At 46.8% G+C, this 19,966-nt stretch overlaps 1 protein-coding gene across 2 annotated transcripts in view; it reads left to right on the plus strand.

The window, feature by feature from the left end:
• Nucleotides 1-19,966, plus strand: part of PHACTR4 (phosphatase and actin regulator 4) — a 59,261-nt gene that overhangs the window by 7,507 nt on the left and 31,788 nt on the right. Inside the window, exons 1-2 of one of the 2 annotated variants that reach the window (XM_015649301.3) lie at nt 2,156-2,311; nt 13,057-13,103. In XM_015649301.3, coding sequence (XP_015504787.1) covers nt 13,088-13,103 — 16 coding nt within the window. In that variant the 5' untranslated portion in view covers nt 2,156-2,311; nt 13,057-13,087. Of the gene's footprint in view, nt 1-2,155; nt 2,312-13,056; nt 13,104-19,966 lie in introns of those variants that run through there. The other variant, XM_015649303.3, reaches the window with a different exon arrangement.

The following is a 19,966-nucleotide window of genomic DNA, read 5'->3' on the forward strand; positions in this document are numbered from 1 at the left end:
CTTTGTTTCAGGTGGCTGATTCATGGCTCTGTGTATTTAATCATAGTTTCTATAGCAGTGAAATCTTTAATGAGCGGGTGGAGTTTGCTCTTAGTCCATTGTGGGTTCGTATGGATGTTGTGGCTGATTCATTCCTGTGTTCTTGCTGAGCAGAGTCATTTCATAGGGGATAATATTGAAGGCTATTCTGTGTTTCTGGTGCATGTAATGAGTTGAAACAGCTCTTTCATTTTAATAGTACTACTGTTTTTAATATTATGTCATGATATATTGGTCCTGTCATGTGCGGCTGCACTGCTGAGTAAATGCAGAGTAGGATTCCTTATGTTGATGTGAATGTTTCTCTTACTACCTCTTGATTATCATTTAAGATAATTGAACCTGTGATTGTAGACTTGAGTCTTCCTGTGTGCTCCACAAATGCTTCCCTCAGGGTTTGATATTATCTGCTGGCTCATAAGTTACCGGGACACTCTTTAGACTGTGCTTTAGTCCTGTTGTTCTGAAAGCTCAAATTCTCCAGCATTTCCAAGGTTATTTTGCTGCAGGAAGCAGCTTTCATTCTTAATGCCAGCAGCAAGGGGTTTGAATTGCATCCTCAAGGTAACATGGTGGGTGGTGGTTTTGTGTGGATTTAGAGCCACATGTCACCTTACTCTGGTGTCAGAACACTGACTCTGGAGGAGGACACTAGCTGTTGGGTCCCTCAGTGGGATGGGAGTCCCTTGGCATGGCTGACAGTGCTGCTGATGAGTTTGGCTTCAGCAAAACCTCCTCTGAAGCTGGTATTAAGGCTGCTTTTGTGTGACAGTTTAATGTTTGCCTGCATTGATCATACCCTCTTCATCCTTGCCCTCTTTTGAGCGTGAGCACTTTAAAAGCAAATAAAGCCTTGTCACCCAAAATTCTAGTTCTGATGCGGCATGTTTCTCGTGACAAAAATTCTAATTCATGTTTCTTGTGACAACTCTTTCAGCTGAAACAGGAATCTGTTGGGAATGTATCCCCATTAAACAGGAGGGGAACGTGTCCATTGCCAAGAGTCCGAGGTGTTGGCTGAAAACTGTTGTGTTTATTGTGCTGTGTGTGGGGGGCAGCAGCAGCTGGCTGACTCTTGTCCCTGAGGTGAATCATGGATGGGGTTAACCTGCTGCTCAAAATGCAGCACTAAAACATCTGGGAATCCAGAGCATGGGGAACTGGGGTGGTGTTTGCCAGCACTGCTCTGTGGGTGCTGTTCCTGTCTCCTCCTTCACAGTGAATAGCTCCTGTTTTACTGTGGGTGCCTCTTGGAGTTGGAAATCAGAGAAGCTGAGCCCATTAGGCAGACTGTGTGCAGGCAAAGTGGAAGTCCTGGTCTGTTTGCCATTTCTGTTAGTGTTGAATGCAGGAACACTTCGTTCCCTGCTTTTAATTGTACCAGTTTGGAGTGTGAGCTCTTCCACACTTGATTTTGTGAAGCTTTCTCAGACTTGTAGGCTTGATCCTGGAATTTAGTGTCCCCACAAGCTCTGTCTTCAAAAGGAATTCTTTCTTGGGAGGCTCTGTTTGTGCTGCCTGATAGAAACCTAGCTGAGCTCCCTGTAATCCCTGTCTGGGTCTGAAGTAGCCATTGTGGGGTGAAATGTTTGCTGCCTTTCAGCAGAGTGCTTGTCAAATATTCTCATTCAGTGCACCCAGATTTTTAACAGATGGGACAGACTGCTGTGATCCTGGGCAACCACTACAGTTGTTTTGCAAGGTGAGACATTTCTGTTTTGACGGGCAGGAGAGTTAATAACGCTGTGTGATTCATATCAGTGATGAGTCTGGTTTTGGATCAGATTTGGATTTTTTTTGAAGGATATTAGCATTTGTCTTCAAAGAAAGCTAAGTTGAAAGCCAAAGATGACACAAGCAGTTCCTGAGCTGTTCTGATAGGATGAATTAATCTTGTGGCTAGAGATCCCTGTACACTTGAGGGGACTGGGAGAATTGGGCAGTGATCACTCAGAAATCTTCTCCTGTGCTTGGGGTGCCGAGAGGGAGAGAGTGGCACCAGGGCAATGCCGTGTGAGAGGGAGGCTGTGCCAGGAGCTGTGGGACAGCAGATCTGCCTTGGGTCTGCGGGGACAATGATTAACCACAGCAGGAATGTGTCCTGTGAGTAGCCAGTTCCTAATGGAAGCGTTCTGCAGGTGGCCAGACTTGCTGAGCAGCACAGGAACCAGGGGAGCAGGGAAGGAGATGTCTGTGGCTGGTGCTTGTGGAGCTCAGTGTGCCCTGCAGGAACAGCCTCTGGCTCGGATTTTGTCTCGGCAGAGGCATCGGAGTGAGTATTTAGCAGTCTGCTGGCCTACAACAGCCCTGTTCCTGCTGCCCATCCGAGGCTGCCCTGAATGCCCCCACACCTGAGGGACTGCCGGGCATGTCCAGCAGGAACGAGCAAGGCAGAATTCAGGATCCATTTTAGTGTTTTATTGCCTGCTCTTGGGACTGTCACTTCCTTTGCAAAGGCGTTATTTCCCTCCTGCAGCATTGCCCTGGACTGAAGTCGGGTGTGCAAGAAAGTGAAAATCTCTGGTGATGACTGAGCCGTAGCATGTTAAATTTAATCATCTGGGGACGTGTGGGGCAGATGATGCATTAGTGAGGTCTCAGGATGTGATCTGCCAGCGGAGGGATGTGGTCCCAAAAGCCAGAGAGTGCCTGTGTGTTTTTAGCAGATTGCAATTTAATTGGGCTAGGAGTGAGTCTGATCTGTTTTTGTGGCTGGAGGATTGCTGGTTTATGTCGTGATCCCTTAACAAAACAGCTCTGATGGAGGCAGCCTCTGCCATCGGGCTTTGTGTCTGAGCAGCACAAAGGCTGTGCTGGAGGCAGAGCTGTGTGCCTGGTGTGTCCATCTGTGCTGGCTGAGAGAGCTGGAATTTGGAAATGCTTTTAACTGTGTGGGGGGAGCAGGTGGCTTTTCATCGCAATGAATTGTTTATTCCGGTATAGATCGAGGCAGGGTTTTGTTGCCTTCTGTTGTTCCAAGAAAGTGGGAGGAATGAGAAAGCATGGAACTGGTTAAACTGGAATTCCTGGCTAGCGCCTCCCCTCGGGGTACGATCAGTGAGGTCTCAAAACCTGGGGCTGACAAATCCTGGTGCTTTGGGTTCAGCTGCTGCTTTAGGGTTTGGGTTTTTTTTTTTTGCTTCTAGGTGTACTGGAGGAATTTAAGAATGGTTTTGTAGCAGAGAGCTCCATCTTGTAAATATGAGTAAGCAATCTTAGTTTGTCACAGGTGCTCTGAGATTAAGCAGCAGGGTAGGGACTCATGGGCTGGGAGTAAGGGTTGGGACCTTCCCTGTGGTGCTTGCAATGGGAAAAGGGACAGAGCAGGGGGCAGGATCTGTCATTCACGGCAGACTTTTCCAGCCTCTTTGGTGCTGGGAAGCCGGACTTGGTGCCTGCCAAGCCCAGTCCTGGCCCTTGGCTGTGAGGACAGACACTGCAGCCCTGTGTGGGGCTACAGCTGTGTAAACATCCCCAAGTGCTGGAGCTGCTGAGCAGGTCCTGTGTTTTCACTCCCTTCCCTTATTCTGCAACCACTGGTTGTGGCCCATGTGACAAACAAATTGAGGAACTGAACTGGATTCAAACCAGTTGCTTCTGCACCAGGCTGGTTTTGGCTGGGGGAGCTGCTCCGTGAGATCTCTGCTGGAGAGGAGGGAAGGCAGAGCCTGGGGAGCACAGCTCTCACTGCACGGGGATGTTTTGGGGTTCCAGTGCAGGTGCTGTGCCTGCCATCCCCTCACCTGGTCCCTGCCCTGGAGTTGCTCCCGTGAGGAAATTGTCAGGTTTTGCTGTTTTGCCAGTTTAGTTTCAATGTCAGACTAACCTGAAAGAGCTGTGATGTTGCAGATGTGGAAGGGCTGAGCTCTGTGAGACTGGTGGCTGCAGAGAGGTGCAGGTACAGGTTCCAGCAAATAACTTTGCAATGAATTGAATTCCTGAGGATTGGCAGAGCTCCTGCAGCTTTCTGTGTGTTGTTCTTGGCTGTTGGGATGGGAGGGTGCATACCTGTGGGCTGAAGTCCCTCTGGAAGCTGCTGTAGTTTGTGTTGGGGTGTTTTACAGTTCCTGTGCTCTGGGTACAAGTTACGTATCTAAACCCTGTGTTTTGTGGGCAATCAGGGTTGCTGCTTCATAAACTTTGTGCACAACCATGAGAGCTACAAAAGATTTATTTTTTATTTTTTTTTAAAGAAAATGTTCTCATTCAGAAGCTTTATGGGCTTATTTTCACAATGGGATGCCTCTCTGCCTGCACTTACGTTACAAAGACTTTGCCAGATCAGTAGGGGGAATTGGTTTCTCTGTTGTCCTAGTTAAAGCCTGGGCACCTTTTTATTAAAGCTGGAGCTCTGTGAGAAAATAATTGCCTGAGGAGGGCTTCTTTAAGAAAATTTGATATCTTAATCAGAGATAATTAGAAATTATGCTAGTGAGTCTGTGAAAGAAAAAAAATAAGGCTACAACTGAATTTCAAACCAGCTGAACTGCTTGGCAAAATCTGCCTCAAAAGGAGAAATTTGATGCTCCTATAGATTCAGTGATATAATTCCAGTGTGTTGATTCAGAAAGTGCTTTAATTCCAAATAGCTGAGCTGTTCCCAGTTAAAAAGTGTTGACTCCGTGAGTTGATAACAACACCTACCCAGCACAGGTTTCCTGTATCTCATATTTTTTCAAGTGGAAATGTTGCATTGCCTTTGAGTGTGGAACTTGATTAGAGATGCCTGGTTTATGTGCTGGAACATGCAGCAGGGAAGGCATGGAGTTTAATCTGATTGCACAAACCCTGTGGGCAGTTTATCCCAGGAAGCAGTTGGGCATTCAGGGTACTTTGGGAAAGACCCTCATGGCAGGATTGCGAATTCAGCTCTGCTGCTGCAGGATTTTTGGGCGTTCAGGTGAGCTTTCTAATGAATTTATTTTAGTGTTTTGATGGTGGTTAAGCTCATTCCTCTCACTTCTTAAATAGAGGCAAAAGCCCCTCTTTTCAAACAGGTTCTGCAGTGGCTGAGACTAAAAGTGGCCTCATTCAGGGAAGGAAATGGTGGTTGCAAATGAAATTGTCTATCGAGCCATAATTGCAGGGACATGACCACAGCACTGAATGAGTACTCAGCTGCTTAGTTTTTATTCAAAGTTTGATGAAAATGGAAACCACAAAATGAAGGCAGAGGTGGTTTGAATTTTACCCCACAAGCCAGAGGTAAATAAGTAACCCTGTTATTTTGTGCCTTTTGGGGGTGTGTTACAGAACTGACACAGATTATTTTAGCTCAGATAATATGTGCAGCCCACAGTCCTCAGCTGCTCTCCATAACAGTGGGTCCAGGATGAGAGGTTTGCTTGCCTGTATCCAGACAAGCTCATTTGGATCCTCCATGGCAAACAGGCACAAGCACAGAGGACTGAGCTCACGTTTGCTTAGCATTCATCAGGTATAAACTACAGAATCCTGGCATGGTTTGGTTGGAAGAGACCTTAAAACTCATCCAGTTCCACCCCCTGCCATGGGCTGGAATACCTTTCACTACCCCAGGATGCTCCAAGCCCCATCCAGCCTGGCCTTGGACACTTCCAGGGATGGGGCAGCCACAGGAACTGAAATTCCCTGTGAGGTATGGTACAGGAATGAGCTGTTGCATGGACAGGTATTTGCAGGCCACAAAGGAATTTTAATTTCTGATGAGCCCTCTTGCCCTGAAATCAGTTGCACAGTAAGACACAAGGGAAAAGTGCCAGTTCCAGAGCTGAAACCAGTGTGGGGCTGCTGGGGCTGGAATTTCACAGGGGCTGCAGGCTGCTCGCAGTTGCTTTTGGAAGGGAGCCTTTCTACAGCTTTGTGTCTAATGTGGTTCTTTTTTTTTTCCTCTTTAAAAAACCCTGGGATTCATTTCTTTGTGGCAATACAACAAGCTGGAAAGGATCTGGATGAGAAACCCTTCTACTGGTGACCACCATTTTGGGTTGCTTGAGACACTCAAACTTGTTTTTGGGTTTGAATATTAGATGCTAGTGAGCATCTAGTGTTTTAATGTGTTGTGCATTGTTTTATAACCTTTACATGAAAAAAAGCATCTCAAGACTTCTTATTCTTAACATTCATAGGTCTGATAAGTAAGACCACACTCCTTTACACTTATGTAACCTTCTCTGAAAGGTGAATTGTACTCGAGGCATTTCTCCATCTACTCTGTGCTTTCAATTACTGCACTAATTAATTTATATAAGCCTTGTGATTGGGCTGTGGTCTGGGTTTGCAGAGGCCCAGCTGGTGTTTTTGTAACTAACTGGGGATGCTCCAGTGGCTTCAGCAGTGATAAAGTTCATCCTAAAATGGATTTGCGAAGTCAAGAATTCAGTTTGTCATCTTCTGCATTTTGGAAAGAGGGAGAAATACAGCTTAGATTTTGGGCAATTTAGCTTTGCACTTCAGATGTTCATTGTTTATTGCTTTGCTGAAGCAGGTGCTGATGGAGCTGGTTCCTTTTCTTAAGTCCCACTGTGCAAAAATGTGTGTGGTGTTGGATAATGGGTGCTCTATAGAAACTACTTCACAAAAACATCAGTTCCCTTCCTTTTCTCCTTGCTTTGCTGTGCCAAACTTTTCTGGGTAACAGCAAGCTATAGGAATTACATTCTTCACTACAAGAATCTTTTAATGCATTATGAGCATTCATATGTATTGATACATTAAGTGGTGTGTGTTGGTCTTGTGGGTGTCCAGAACTTCTTTAATCTCCTGGGTTTCATTTTATCAAGCAGTTGATCATGGAACAGCCATGCCTTGCTACCTCCCTTGGCATCCTCCTACTCCTGTGTCAGCTCCCACAGGAATAAGAGCATCTGTCCTTTGCATGAATGGGCTGCTCTGCTTCAATTTTACCCTCTCCTTTCATCAAGAAGGTAATTTTGGTCCAAGACAAGCCCTTCAGCCACTTCAAGGACAGTGAAGAGCGAAGCTGGTTTGCTCTATTCATACCACAGTATTTTCTCTGCATGTATCTGCACCTCCAGAGTGGTGGATCAGCTGTCGACAGGTCTGGAGGGGAATTAGAGGTGTTTCCCATACTGAGACCTAAATAGAAACAGCATTTGTCACTGGGGGCTGGTGCAAAAGCTGTGCTGTACTTCCCTATAGGCTGCTGGCTTTTTCTTCAAGGTTTGGTGAATACGGCTCCTTCAGTGAACTGAAACACCTGGGAGAGGCTAGAGTGGCTTTTTCAGACTTTGTATGGTCTGTTTCAAATGGAAATATGGGAGAACTTGCTGTGTTTGGTTTGTGAGGTGAATAAAGTGTCCATGTACTGCCGTGGAAGCCTACATATGGTGAAAGTTTCTAGGAAACAGAGTATTTCAAGTTTTAATTTGTGTTTGAATTGCTTTACAAGAGAAGTTAGTCCTGTCTTTGGCGGGGGGGGAGGAACTGAGGCATAGATAAACAAAGGGCCTTGTCCAGTGTCCAACTTTCACTATCCCTGGAGGTGCTCAAGGATCAACTGGATGTGGCACCCAGTGCTCTGGGTAGGTCACAGGTTGGAGATCTTTTCCAGCCTCAGAGATTCTTTGCTATTCAGTAGCAGAGCAGTAACGATGCGGGGTCTGGGGTCCCACTCCAATGTTCTGCACAGCATTTCCCTGACTATTTCTAAGGTTTACTTTTGCCCAGGTGTTGGAAAAAGCCACTCACCTGCCCGTGGCCCCGGAGGATGCAGCTCCCTTCTCCTTCCAGTTCCTCTCTGGTAACCTTATATTACTGTGCCACCCACAGGCAGCTACTGAGCTGCTGGAAAACATTTGCTGTTTGCATGGGGAGCCACTTATCAAATGTTAAATCTATGACAAAAAGCCACTGATTTCATTGACAGTAATATGAACTGCATTGAAGTTTTCAGTCCTGGTTATTCCAGTTTTGTTTTTGAATTGCACTTAGGGTTGTTACACTATTGTCTGATTTTTCTACGTCTTCCACAAAACCCATTCCTTGTGCTAACCAGCTGCTGTGTGCCTGCTCAAAGCCATTGCTTCCCAACAAATGTGAAAATGCTTGTAGTGTTGGCATCCTTGGAAAGAGAGGAAAATTGCTGGGCTGTTAATTAATGGTGCACCCTGTTAATTGACATGTTGCCAGATTAGGCTGCAGAAAAACTGGATTTAATCTGTGTGGTTTTATTGAGGAGGAATATTCTGATTTCCCTCCAGCTGACCTCTCCACTGCTCAGTGTGTGATTAGCGCAGAACAAACTGGGTCAGCCGAGGCTGCTCAGAGGATTTTGAAACCAGCATTTGTAGTTCCAGCAATTTGTAGAAATCAGAAAATGATGTTCAAACCATATAATTGAAGGACATGAGCAAACGAAGACTTTTAGGTGGAGCTGGTTTGTTTTCAGACAGTCAGAAAAATATATGTGCTTTTTGACATTCCCTGGCTTGCAAAGGGGTTTGTGCTTGTCTTCCCCTTTGTACCACTCTGTCTAACAAGAGGTTAATTATGCCTTTCCACTTTGTTTTGTAATCTGTACTAGGGCATTTGGCATGGTTGATCTATTTAGGCTTTTTAAGAATTTCCTTTGTAATACCTAAACTCCAGTTGTGCCCCCGTGCTGTAATCTGTCCCTCGGGAGAACAGTTTGGTGCTGTTGAGGTGTTCTGCTTTGTAGAACAGAATTTTAATATTGTTTACCATGCTCTTAATCTCGCTGGCAGATAAAATGAGTTTCTTTAGCCGTCCCCCTGAGGACCTGATGGAGCTTCATGGCCAACAGACCCATGGCATTAGGTGGAGTTATCTCAGCTTTGCAAAAATCCTCTCATCTGTCTTCCTGGAAGGAGTAATTATTGGTGAGAGAATAAAATGTTGATTTTATTTTTAAAATTGCTTTTATAAAGAGGAATACAGCCTGATCCCCAGGCTAGCTGGGGAGGGTTTGTAACTCTGGCCCTTGAGAAACATTTGCTGCTGGGAGAGTCTGAGGTCTTGGATCAACCATTGGAGTGGAGTTTGGCAAATCAGGGAGGAAGACTCAGGATGTTCTCTGTGTGATGAAGAGGAGGCTGCTTTGTGCCTCCGTTTCCCAGCTGGCCTTATTCCTGGTGTCTGCTTTATCTTGGTGAGCTGTTGTGGGCAGCATCAGCCCTTTGCTGGGCTCTTGTCATCTGCCCCCGTGGGAGCCTTCTGGATGCTGCTGCAGTAATGTAATTTTTCAAATAGTGCAGAGCAAAGGATTGAAGTGGCATAATGAGCAATAATACAATATTTGTTTATTGGCTGTTAGTAGCCCCATATTAGGTCAAAATGAATAATCATCTGGGAGTTGTCAGGTGAGCTTGTTTAATTTCATGGGTCACGGTCTCTATTAATGCAGGACCATGTTCCTCAAGTTATGGGGGTGTGTGTTAACCCTTCCCTTTCCCTCCAACTCGTGGATATAGTTCCAAACTGTTATAAGAACATCCTTTCTCTACCCCACATGCTTTTTATTCCAGGACAGCCTTGGGTTTTGTCTCATTACAGTAAAAGCCCTGTAGTAGCTGTCCAGCTGCTGTCGTGTCCCTCTCTGGAATGGTGATTTAGAGCTGAGCCAGCATGGAAATTGCCTTTCCATGCCTAAGGCAAGCCTGTTGGCAGCCACTGTGGAGAAGTAATGTGCCACTTCTGCTTCGAAGAGTTGTCAGTTTTCTAGTTTAGTTGGGAAAAACAACCAGTGATGGCTTAGGTTTTAGTTGGACTTTTGGAAACGTGCCGTAGTCTTTTGAAGGACGCTGTTCGTGTTACTGGAGGAGATGGGCAGTGAGGACAGAGAGGTCCTCACTTCATTCTGAAGGAAGCTGAATGCTTAATGTTCCAGGGGTCTGGGTGAGGATTGCTGACAGTGAGACCATGAGGAAAGGGGGAGGCTGTAAAGGGGTGTTCAGTGGAGTTCATGGATGTGGATTGCCCGAGGCTGGAACAAACAGCGACAGGTTGTGTGCGGCTTTGTCGTGGTTTGACCTGGGGCTGTTGAGGTCCTGTCCTTCCCAGCCTCTGGACGTGCTTGGTCTCCATCTGGGTCAGCTCTGACTGTTGCCACAGCTGCTGGATCAGTGGGAGGGCATGGGAGGAGGTCCAGAGCCTGGAACTGGGCTGGTTTGTATTGCTGTGGGAGGACGTGGCAGAGCTGGGAAAGACAAAATTCCCCGTGCAGGAGGGAGTGTGTTAAGACTGAAGAAATAGGGTGGAAAACTCCAACACGGCTTCAAAACCGTCATTTTGTATTTTGTGTGTATTAGCTGCCTAGCTGGAAAAAAGCCATCACCTGGGAGTTCAGAGCCGGGTCAGTGGAACAGCAACAAATTCTTAGAGTGGTACCAAGAGCTGGGGGAAAAGCTGTAGAGTGTTTGAAGTCTCGAGACAGACGAAGACCGGGGTTCTGCTGCTGTGGTGGCCGGAGTAGCAAGGGGCAGGGGAGCGTCCGGAGCGCTGAACGTGGCTGAGCTGTGCCACAACAGGGATTTGGGAAACAGCGATTTCACACAGCTCTCAGGCCCAGGGAGTGTTGGGAGCATTCGGGACATGAATATTCAGAGGAACTGTGGCATGTCATGCTAGAGGAAATGAAAAATCCAAGTTTTCTCAGAAGTAGGTGGGAAACGTGTGACAGTAGGGGCTAAAAGCAAATTTCTATTCCGTGGAGTAGATTATCTCAAATATTATTCCAGAATACAGCTTTCCAATTAGCCAGTCATAGTTAACGCTGGCAGTAGCATCTGCCCTTCTCGATCATCTCTTTGGTGAGAAGTGCCTGCTCCTCAGTGCAGGTGGGGCTGCACTCCTGCTTTGGCAGCCTGTGGCAATGCTGCAGGAGTGCAGACTCTGCTCCTTCTTCCTCTACCCTGGCATCGCTTTCTTTTCCCCAGTGTGCCTTTTGTGCTTGCTCTGTTAATAACCAGATATTGTGGATTTCGTGTTCTGCTCAGAAAGATCCTCCCAGCACAGACTGAGGTGCTTCCAGCTGTGCTGTCAGGCAGTGGCAGATGTCTCTGGTGTGCACAGTGAGCATCCAGCAGTGACAGGCTCCCAGATTAGTATTGCAGGCACAAATGTGCCCCTTGTAGTGTGCAGAGCTCAGCACAGTCTGTGCAGGAATGCCCTTGAAAGGTAAATTAAAGCCAGCTCCCTGGTGGCTCTGGGGGAGTGGGAGTGCTGCTGTCGTTTGTGCTGAGGTTCAAGCAGGCTTTGAGGTGGTGGTTTCAGTTTCCCTTCTGCTTTCCTTTCCCTGAAGGGCTTGCTTGAAAGGGCAGGCAGGGATGGTGGCTCTTCTGCCTTCAGTGGTGGAGCATTCCCTGGCAGGAGATTGGAGCACATGAGGGTCAGACTCTGCTCCTGGGGGTAAGAGCCAGGACAAGAGGAAACAGCCCCAAGTTGTGCCAGGGAGTTTTAGGTTGGATATCAGGGACAATTTCATCACCAAAAGGGTTGCCAAGCCATGGCACAGGCTGCTCAGAGCACTGGTGGAGTCACCATTCCTGGAAGTATTCAAAAACATGTGGATGTGGTACCTGGGGACATGGGTTAGTGGCCACCTCGGCAGTGCTGGGTTAATGGACTCAATCATCTTAGGGGGCTTTTCCAGCCTAAATGATTCTCTAGTTTATTCATTCCAGTTCCTGTAAATGGTGTCAGCATGTGGATGCACCAAACCATGCATCCAAATGCGTGTGAAAGCTGTATTTTAACAATGTTAATGGATTAGGCTATAGGGATTGTGAGAGTGTTTCCTAAGCAACTTCTGCCTCAGAAATCAAAACCTTCTGATGTTCTTGATCCACTCATTTGCTGCCCAGAAGCCTGTACACATACTTGTTCTGTTTTCTAAGCTCTTTAAAGCTGTGATCACCATATATGTTTTGGGGGTTTAATGGCTGTGTTGGGGTGTTCCCCCCACATTCCAAGATTATCACTGCAATGGGATAGAAAAAAGAGAGAAGTAGCCTGGAGCATGGCTGTCTGATCCAAAGAAGCATTTTCCCCCACACAGCTGGGCAAAGCAAAGCTGAAAAGCCTCGCTGGCAGAGCTTCCATGGCTGGTGTGTTGTGGTTGTCTCTGCTGACACTGCAGCCCTGGGGTGCTCCAGTGCTCTCCAACAAGCTGAGCACGGGCTGCACGGTCAGCAGGTTGTCACGTGAAGATGACCAGCTGATCTGATGCTAAACTAAAGCCACCAAACTGTGCTTTGCTGCTTTGAGCAAAGGTGATGAGTTGGCCTGGGCTTCATGGGGAAAAGGTTAGGCTGAAGTGGGCTGTGCTTTGACTCCTTGGCATTGGAACAACCTCATTTTTTATTTCTTCCCCAGTCACCCCATGCTGTTCTTGCTGACATGTCCAGTTGTGGTTGTCTAAGTTTGAACTGCAAGATTTTGAGGACAGAAACTCCCTTTTTCTAAAATACTGAGCCTGTTTTTACTATGCTGTAGAATCTGTCAAAATCAAGACACATCATAATTTCCCCAAACTTAGTTCCCCTGGCACCTCATTTCAGAACTTTCTCCAGAGAAAAACTGGCTTTTCTACTAAAATCCTGGTTCATTTTTTTTTAATTTTTTCCCCCCAAAGTATGTTCAGAAGTGCCTTGATGCTGTGTGACATCTGAAATACTTCCTGTGCACGTGCTGTGCTGCCTTGGCTAGATAAGCAGTAGGCTGTTCCCTTTTACAGCCAGCACATCCCTTCCTGAAGAGGCAGATGTGGAATGTTTTCCCTGGGAACAAATACTGCTGCTTTGTAATTATGGTACCTTAATTTTTGTTTCTCTTTTCTTTCCATCACAGCATGTGTGTCATTAGAAGCTCCTGATGTCTTCAAAGAGGGGTGACAATGTCACACTCTCTCTACTTTGGGGCAGGATTTCTGCTCTGGGTTCCCTCCACACTGGTTTTGTGTAGACTGAGCAGAGCTGATAGAGAAATAAAACTAAATCTGAGCTTTCTCCACACTTGGAATTTGAATTTGTGTGTTGACTTTGTTTCCTGTTTTTGTAGGAATTTCTGCGGACAGTAGTGTTCAAGAGAAATGGAAGAGAACGCCGGTGAGTATGGTCTTGGACATCATGCCACAGATTATGGACCTGACCTGTCCTCCTTGGTTAAGCTTCATAAAGAACTTGATTCCTTTAAACTTGGTGTCTTCATTTCAAATGTAGAAGGTGATTAGAAAATAGTTTGGCAGATGCATCAGCTGTACTTGTGGCGTGGACCAGATCTGACTGAAGCTCTGTACATATGGAAGATCTTTTTTGGAATCTCCCATCTGTGAAACCTGGAATACTGGTCTTCTGGCTATCCCAAGTTCTTGAAAACAAGTAACATCCCCTTTCTTAATAAGGAAGAGGCCAGGAGCAATGAGCTGGTTTGAACAAGGCACATGGCAAGGCATAAAGGAGGATCAGCTCCTGGTTGTTCCTGTTCTGTATTTATTGCTTTAGGCTGCTCTGTGTTGCAGAAGATACACGATTTTTTTTTAATTAATTTTTTTTTTAAATTAAAATATAAATCTCTTGCTTTAGGCAGTGTGTAGCACTTGCCCTGAAGCAAGCAAATTCATTGCTGGTAGGTTTCACTGATGCAAGGATATAGTTATAACTAAAACTCACAGATTTTTGGCTTAGAGATTGCCTTGAAGAGCTCTTCCATCTGTTTGCCTAAAATGGCTACAAGAAAGGAGTTAAATTCCCATTTTTTCCCTGCCATTGACATGAGATTTGGATGAAAGCTCTTGCCTGCACCGTGGGAAACCAGTATCCATGCAGCATATTGACCTCACATCTTCTGGGCTGTGATGCTGCAGTTGGTGATTTCTAACTCATACATAATATTTCTAGGTTATTCTATGCAGTCAGGTTTTTAAACACTTTGGGAATGGTTGTACTTGTCAGCAGGGCAGTGTGCTTGGGGAGGCAAACAAAGGCTGGTTTTTGGCTTCACCTAGAGCTGGTGTGTTGGAGCCCAGTGGCCTGGCTGGATCACTGCAAGCCAAGAGCTCCTGCATAGAAGTGTAATGTGCTTGTAGTCCTGGTGCTAAGAGCTGCTGTGCAACCCTCTTTGTCAGGCTGTAAGGTGCACATTTAATCTGTGGTTACTGCTTTCCCTTCTGATTGGCTTGTGGCAAACTAATTGCAAATGATGACTCGTGGAGGAGGTGGAAGGTGAAGTGAGCACTGGCAGCTGAGGCTGGAGCCTGTGGAGGTGGCAGCTCCTAGTCAGGGCTGTTTTTCAGTCTCTAGAGCTCAAATTACTGGGATGGCTGTGAGCAACATCAAGGCCAGGTTGGATGAGGCTCTGAGCAACCTGGTGTAGTGGAAGGTGTCCCTGCCCACAGCAGGGAGGGGAACAAGATATTCAAGGTCCCTCCCATCCCCAACCATTCTTTGCTTGGTGAGCTCTCCTTATTCATCAGGAGTCAGCCTGTGCTGGGGCTGCCACCAGCCACCTCTGTTCACATCACAAAACTTTGTGTCCCTTTTCATGTGCAGTTGAGCCCCATTTCTTTGGCTAAATCAGTGAGATGCAGAGCTGGAGCCTTTTGAGGGTTCTGAGAGTCCCTCTTTTGATGACTGCTGGTGGCCTGGGAGGTGAAAAGCTCTACGTTCTGTTTACATTTTGACAACTTAAGTAAAGTTACTTCCCCTTTCCCTCTGAAGAACTTGAGCATGCCTGTTTAGGATGGAGTGTCCATACTGGATCTTGGCATGCCCAGCTGGTCGTGAAGCTTTACGTGTTACCTCCTTCATACTGGGAGCCAGGAGCCTGTATTAAATACAGAATAAACAGATGGATCTTTTATTATAATTGCCTTAAAATTCCTTTGCTTTTATGGATATTCATTCTCCAAGTGCTGCTAAGCTCAGGACTGCTGGGTTGATCCCAGAGATGAGGTAAGATGGAGCTGAGCTGAAGTCCCAGTCTGTGCCCTTTGTTCCCTTCAAGCCTGGTGCCTTGGGTGCGTTGGTGTCCTTTGCTGGTTGGACATTAACTGCACTCAGTGCTGCATGGCTGGTGTGCTTGGAATGGCCACTGGGAGTGCACAGAGAAGTGTAAATCCTTTTGAGCTGTCAGGCTTTGCCAGCCATGGGTGGGTGGGGGAGCCTTCCTTGGCTGACTGCGCTGGATAATTAAAAATGAAATTTGCTGTTGTCTTCAGATTTTAATTCATGCTCATCCGTGAGGATGAGTGGAAGCCAGGTCTCCAGGCAGCTGCAGTGAGGTTTCAGAACTGTCCATACATGGTATTCTAGAACAGGTATGCAGCTTAAAATTTGCTCACAGCCCTGCCTCGAGTTAAGGATAGAGAAGAGTGCACAGAAACTTTGGCAAGCTTAGGGAGATGGCCCTGAGTAAGTGACTGTAGGTTGAGTTGCCACATGTGGCCTTAAACTGAAGGAGGGTGGGTTTGGATTGCGTATTAGGAAGAAATTCTTCCCTGTGAGGGACTGGAATGGATTTCCCAGAGAAGCTGTGGCTGCCCCATCCCTGGAAGCATTTCAGGCCACTTTAGATGGGGCTTCGAGCAACCTGGTCTAATGGAAGATCTTCATGCCCATGGTATGGGGTGGAATTGGATGAGCTGTGAGGTCCCTTTCCAGCCCAAACCATTCTGGGATTCTATGATTTTACATCAGTTCTCTGCAGTAAATTTGGGGGCGGGGGGGTGTGTCACAGCCAGGACAGCCTCACATGTCTTGGCTTTTCACTAATGCTGGATTTAAAGCTGGATTCTTTCCCTGTAGGCTGTGCCTGCGTCCCTGGCATTTGCTTTAGGATTGCAGGAATTGCTGAGGTTGCAGTGGCATTGAGATGGAAGAGGTTCTGAAGTGGGGGAGCCTGCACTGTTCTGTGAGGAGATGGGAGGTGGGGCTGGTTGTTGCAGTGGTGCCAGCCCCACATGGTCCCTGCTGGAGGGACAGTGCTGCCCTGGAGAAGCCAGTGGGAGGATGGAGACTGTGGGGAGAATAAATGAAATCTAAATATACACATGCTGCCAGGCCAAGCTTCCTCAAGCTTCCCACCTACACAAGTGATCTGTTGAAGGGAAATGTCTCTGGGATGCCTTTCCCTTCTTCAGATCCTTCCTGTGGTGAAGGATCACACTATTTTTGCTGTTCATCTACTGCCTGTGCTGTCACTACCCAAGCCACCTCCAAAGACCACTCACTCACCTTACCATGATCTGAGCTAGGTTTGGAGCTTTTTCTGGGTCAAAGGATTGTGTTCTATCTAGTATTTAATCTGTCTGCAAGTCTGGGAGATCTAAAAAGCAAAATATTGCAGTGGAAGCTTTGTGATTGGCAGAACAAGTCTCACCTTAAGCCTTGAAAGCTCTGCTGCCGTGGTGGATCGACGTCAGGTGAGAGCAGACCTGCAGTTCACTTGCCTGGGAATGAGCAATCATTAATGAACAGGTTCAGAGGGAGCATGGGATGCCTTTTCATGGAAAGTGTTTGCTCTTGTATCCTTTGACCTCCTGTACTTTGCACTCTGAGTTCCTGCCCATGCTCACACACTGCCTCTGTAGGTATTCTGATAGGAACCTTTAAGTCCCTAAAAGGTCTAAATCTCTGTGGGACAACTGTAAAACATTTGAAGAAATTAGTGAAGTAGCCTTTGCACACACAGGCTGTTACCCAAAGCTGATTTTTTAGAAAGCTTCTGAAATACTAAGTTTACGGATGCTTTAAGAATCTTTTGCAGCTACTGCTTTATTCCATGCTGACTTTCATCCCCTTTGACTTTCATCTTCTTTATCTCCTGCTGTGCTACTTTTTTCCCAGTTCTTTTATTCCTAAAAATAGGAAATACTCTTCAAGTCCTTCACCTTTGCAAACAAAGAAGTAATTTGTTTTAGCATCTAAGCTGACTCCTGGGTTACATGCCTCAGAAATAAACCAGTGTGATATGAATCTGCTGCTTCTGGAGATTTGGACTCCAAATATAGTCTGAGTGGAGGAAAGGGCTGAAAACGTGAATACTTGGTTCTTATCCCACCAGCTCTGCTGCATTTTCCCAGCAGGATACCTGGCTGTCTGCCTGATTCCCATCTTCATCCCCAAAAATCAGAGCTATACCTCCAGATGCTCAGAGATTCTAAACCATTATGGGAACCATTTTAGAATCATTGGATAGTTTGGGCTGGGAGGGCCATGGGTACACACCTTCCACTATCCCAGGTTGCTCCAAGCCATGTCCACCTGGCCTTGGACACTTGCAGGGATGGAGCAGCTACAGCTTCTCTGGCAACTGGTGCCAGGCCTCACAGGGAAGAATTCTTTCCCAAGATCTCATCCAGCCCTGCCCTCTGGCAGTGGGAAGCCATTCCCTGTGTCCTGTCACCCCAGGCCTTGTCCCCAGTCCCTCTCCAGCTCTCCTGGAGCCCCTGCAGGCACTTGGAAGGGGCTCTGAGGTCTCTGTTGAAGCCAGGCTGTCAGTGCCAGCGGTGTGTGCTGGGTTTGATGTGCAGAGCACTGCAGGGTTGGGAGCTTTGCTGTCACCATCTCGGCTCTGCTGGAGAAGAGCAGTTGCTGCTAAGTAGCCAGTGGCAATCTCTTCATAACGTCTGTTCTAGAACAAAGGGATGAGTTTTCCTTCCAGGAAGACAGAAGCTGGGATTTCACTCAGATGCTGCATGTTGTGCTTGCAGCAGTAACACGGCTCTGTGTGACACACCAGAAGAACCAAAGTGGCCAGAGTGCCTGAGATGAGTCCTTAATTGCAGTTGATGTGCGCTAACTTGCAAGCAAGTAGAAAGGCAAATTCCTGCTGTTCCTTAGGCAGGTTACCAGAGGTGGTAACTGATCTCAGTGGAAAGCATTTGACTTTTAAACAAGGTGCAGCATAGAGGATCTCCTTACCTACCTGAAAGCATTACTGTAGAGAAGTTGAGTGCACTTGAGGGGTTAGCAAAAATACTTTGGGACATTATCCTGACAGCCTTTTGTTCTTAAATTTGTTCTAATTCTTAGTGTAATTAATGTACTGAGTGCTGTCAGGGTGCTTGGGGCACTTGATGACATGTCAGAGCTGTTTTTCTGCCTGCTGTATTTGCAAGTGGTTCCGCTGAGCCATCCATCCAGTTAGCGTGGCACTTCTGAAAATTAATACCCAATAATTCCTCCCCAAACAACTTGAGAAGGTGTCTGAACTCTTGCTGCCTTTCCCTCCTCAGCTACAAGCCAAATGTTTTACAGAGATTATTTGCTGACCTGCCAGAGACCTTGTAATTCTGTGACACCCCATTTTGAGTGACTTCTGAAGCTGTTAAGTGGTCTTGTAGTTTGTTCCCATATCTCTGACTGGGGGAAAGCAGAGGTTAATTCTGCTGGTTCTGTGGTTTCCTGGCTCGCCTTCGGATGTGCTGGGGTGGAGATGCTTCGGTCTCCAGGCTGGCTGGGACAAGACAGTGGCAAAGGCTGATGTTGAGTGAGAAATGTCGTTTGCTGAAGTGCTTCATGACAGAATTGAACAATCTTATTCCTTGTGTGAAGAAATAAGACCTTGTAGGACATGTGGTCAATCCTCTGGGTAATCCGGGGTGAGTTGCTGTGAAACAGGGAGTGTGGAGTTCCTGGGGCTCGGTAAGTAGGGCATGGAACAGGGCAGTAGGTTTCCAGAGTTTCTAGTTTTCTTTTTTAACTTCTTGGTCCTTAAATTCACCTTGCTCCTGGAACACTGCCTGTGAATTCTGTCCAGGGATTTTAGTAGCTGATTTTATTAGGGTCGGGAGTAGAAGAGAAGCCTGCCTGGAACCAGAGACAGGTTTAGTATAAATGTGATTTTTTTGTTATTACTGTTTCTTCACACAGGAGCAATGTGTCCAGGCTGAGTGGCAAACCTGGCCTTTTAAAAACAAAATACTGAATGTTCTCATTATCTCGCTGCCTTTGTGAGCTGTAAATAGTGTTAGCTGAGTTGTTGGCTTGACAAAGCTACTCCCAGGCCCTCAGGCTGGTCCTGAGAGCAGTCCCAGTGTGAACATTTGGATGTTGTCACTGCTGACATCACCACTTTATCTGCTTGGTTCTCCTTTGTCTTGGAAAGGAGCCCTGGCTCTGATTGCTGAAGGTGTCTTTTGTCTCCTGAAAGAAACAAGAAACCAGAGATAGGAGCTGGCTTTTTTACAGGTTGGTCTGTGTGGATGAATGGATAACCAGGACTTGCTTTGGGAGAGCATGGCTCTTCAACCCAGCCTGGCATTGTCTCGTTCTGTGAAGCAGAGATTTCAAGACTTCAAAAGGATTTAGTGTCTGAGTTATGATAAATTTGTATTCCCTGGCACATGAAGAATAACATTTATAGGAGTTGCTAAATTCCCAGTACAGATCTGTTCAGCCTGAGGGGGTGCTCAGGCTGTGCGGGTTCAGAGCTGAGCTTTGCAGATGCAGGCTCTGCCAGGGATCCTGGTCCCTATTAGAGCTGGTCTTAAGGCTGTGTAAGGCTTTGCACATTGGACTAACTCAGCTGTGCAGTTTCGTTACCACAGAATCCTTCAGGATGGAAAAGCTCACCATCATCCTCAAGTCCAGCTGTTCCCGCAGCACTGCCAAGGCCACGACTAACCCTTGTTCTCAAGTGCCACATCCACATGGATTTTAAATCCCTGCAGAGACGGGGACTCTACCACGAGCCTGGGCAGCCTGTGCCAGGGGCCGACAGCCCTTTGATGAAGGATTTTCCCCAAAATCCAATATAAACCTTCTGTGACACAGCTTGACACTGTTTCCTGCCGTCCTGTCCCCTGTTCCTTGTGAACAGAGCCTGACTGGCTGCACCCTCCTCTCGGGAAGCTGGAGAGAGCAAAAAAGGTCCCCCTGAGCCTCCTTCTCTGCAGGCTCCCCCAGCCGCTGCTCCGGGCACCTTTCCGGGCACCTTTCCGGGCACCTTTCCGGGCACCTTTCCGGGC

This window comes from Parus major, chromosome 23, assembly GCF_001522545.3.
Source record: "Parus major isolate Abel chromosome 23, Parus_major1.1, whole genome shotgun sequence".
Classification (NCBI taxonomy): Eukaryota; Metazoa; Chordata; class Aves; order Passeriformes; family Paridae; genus Parus; species Parus major.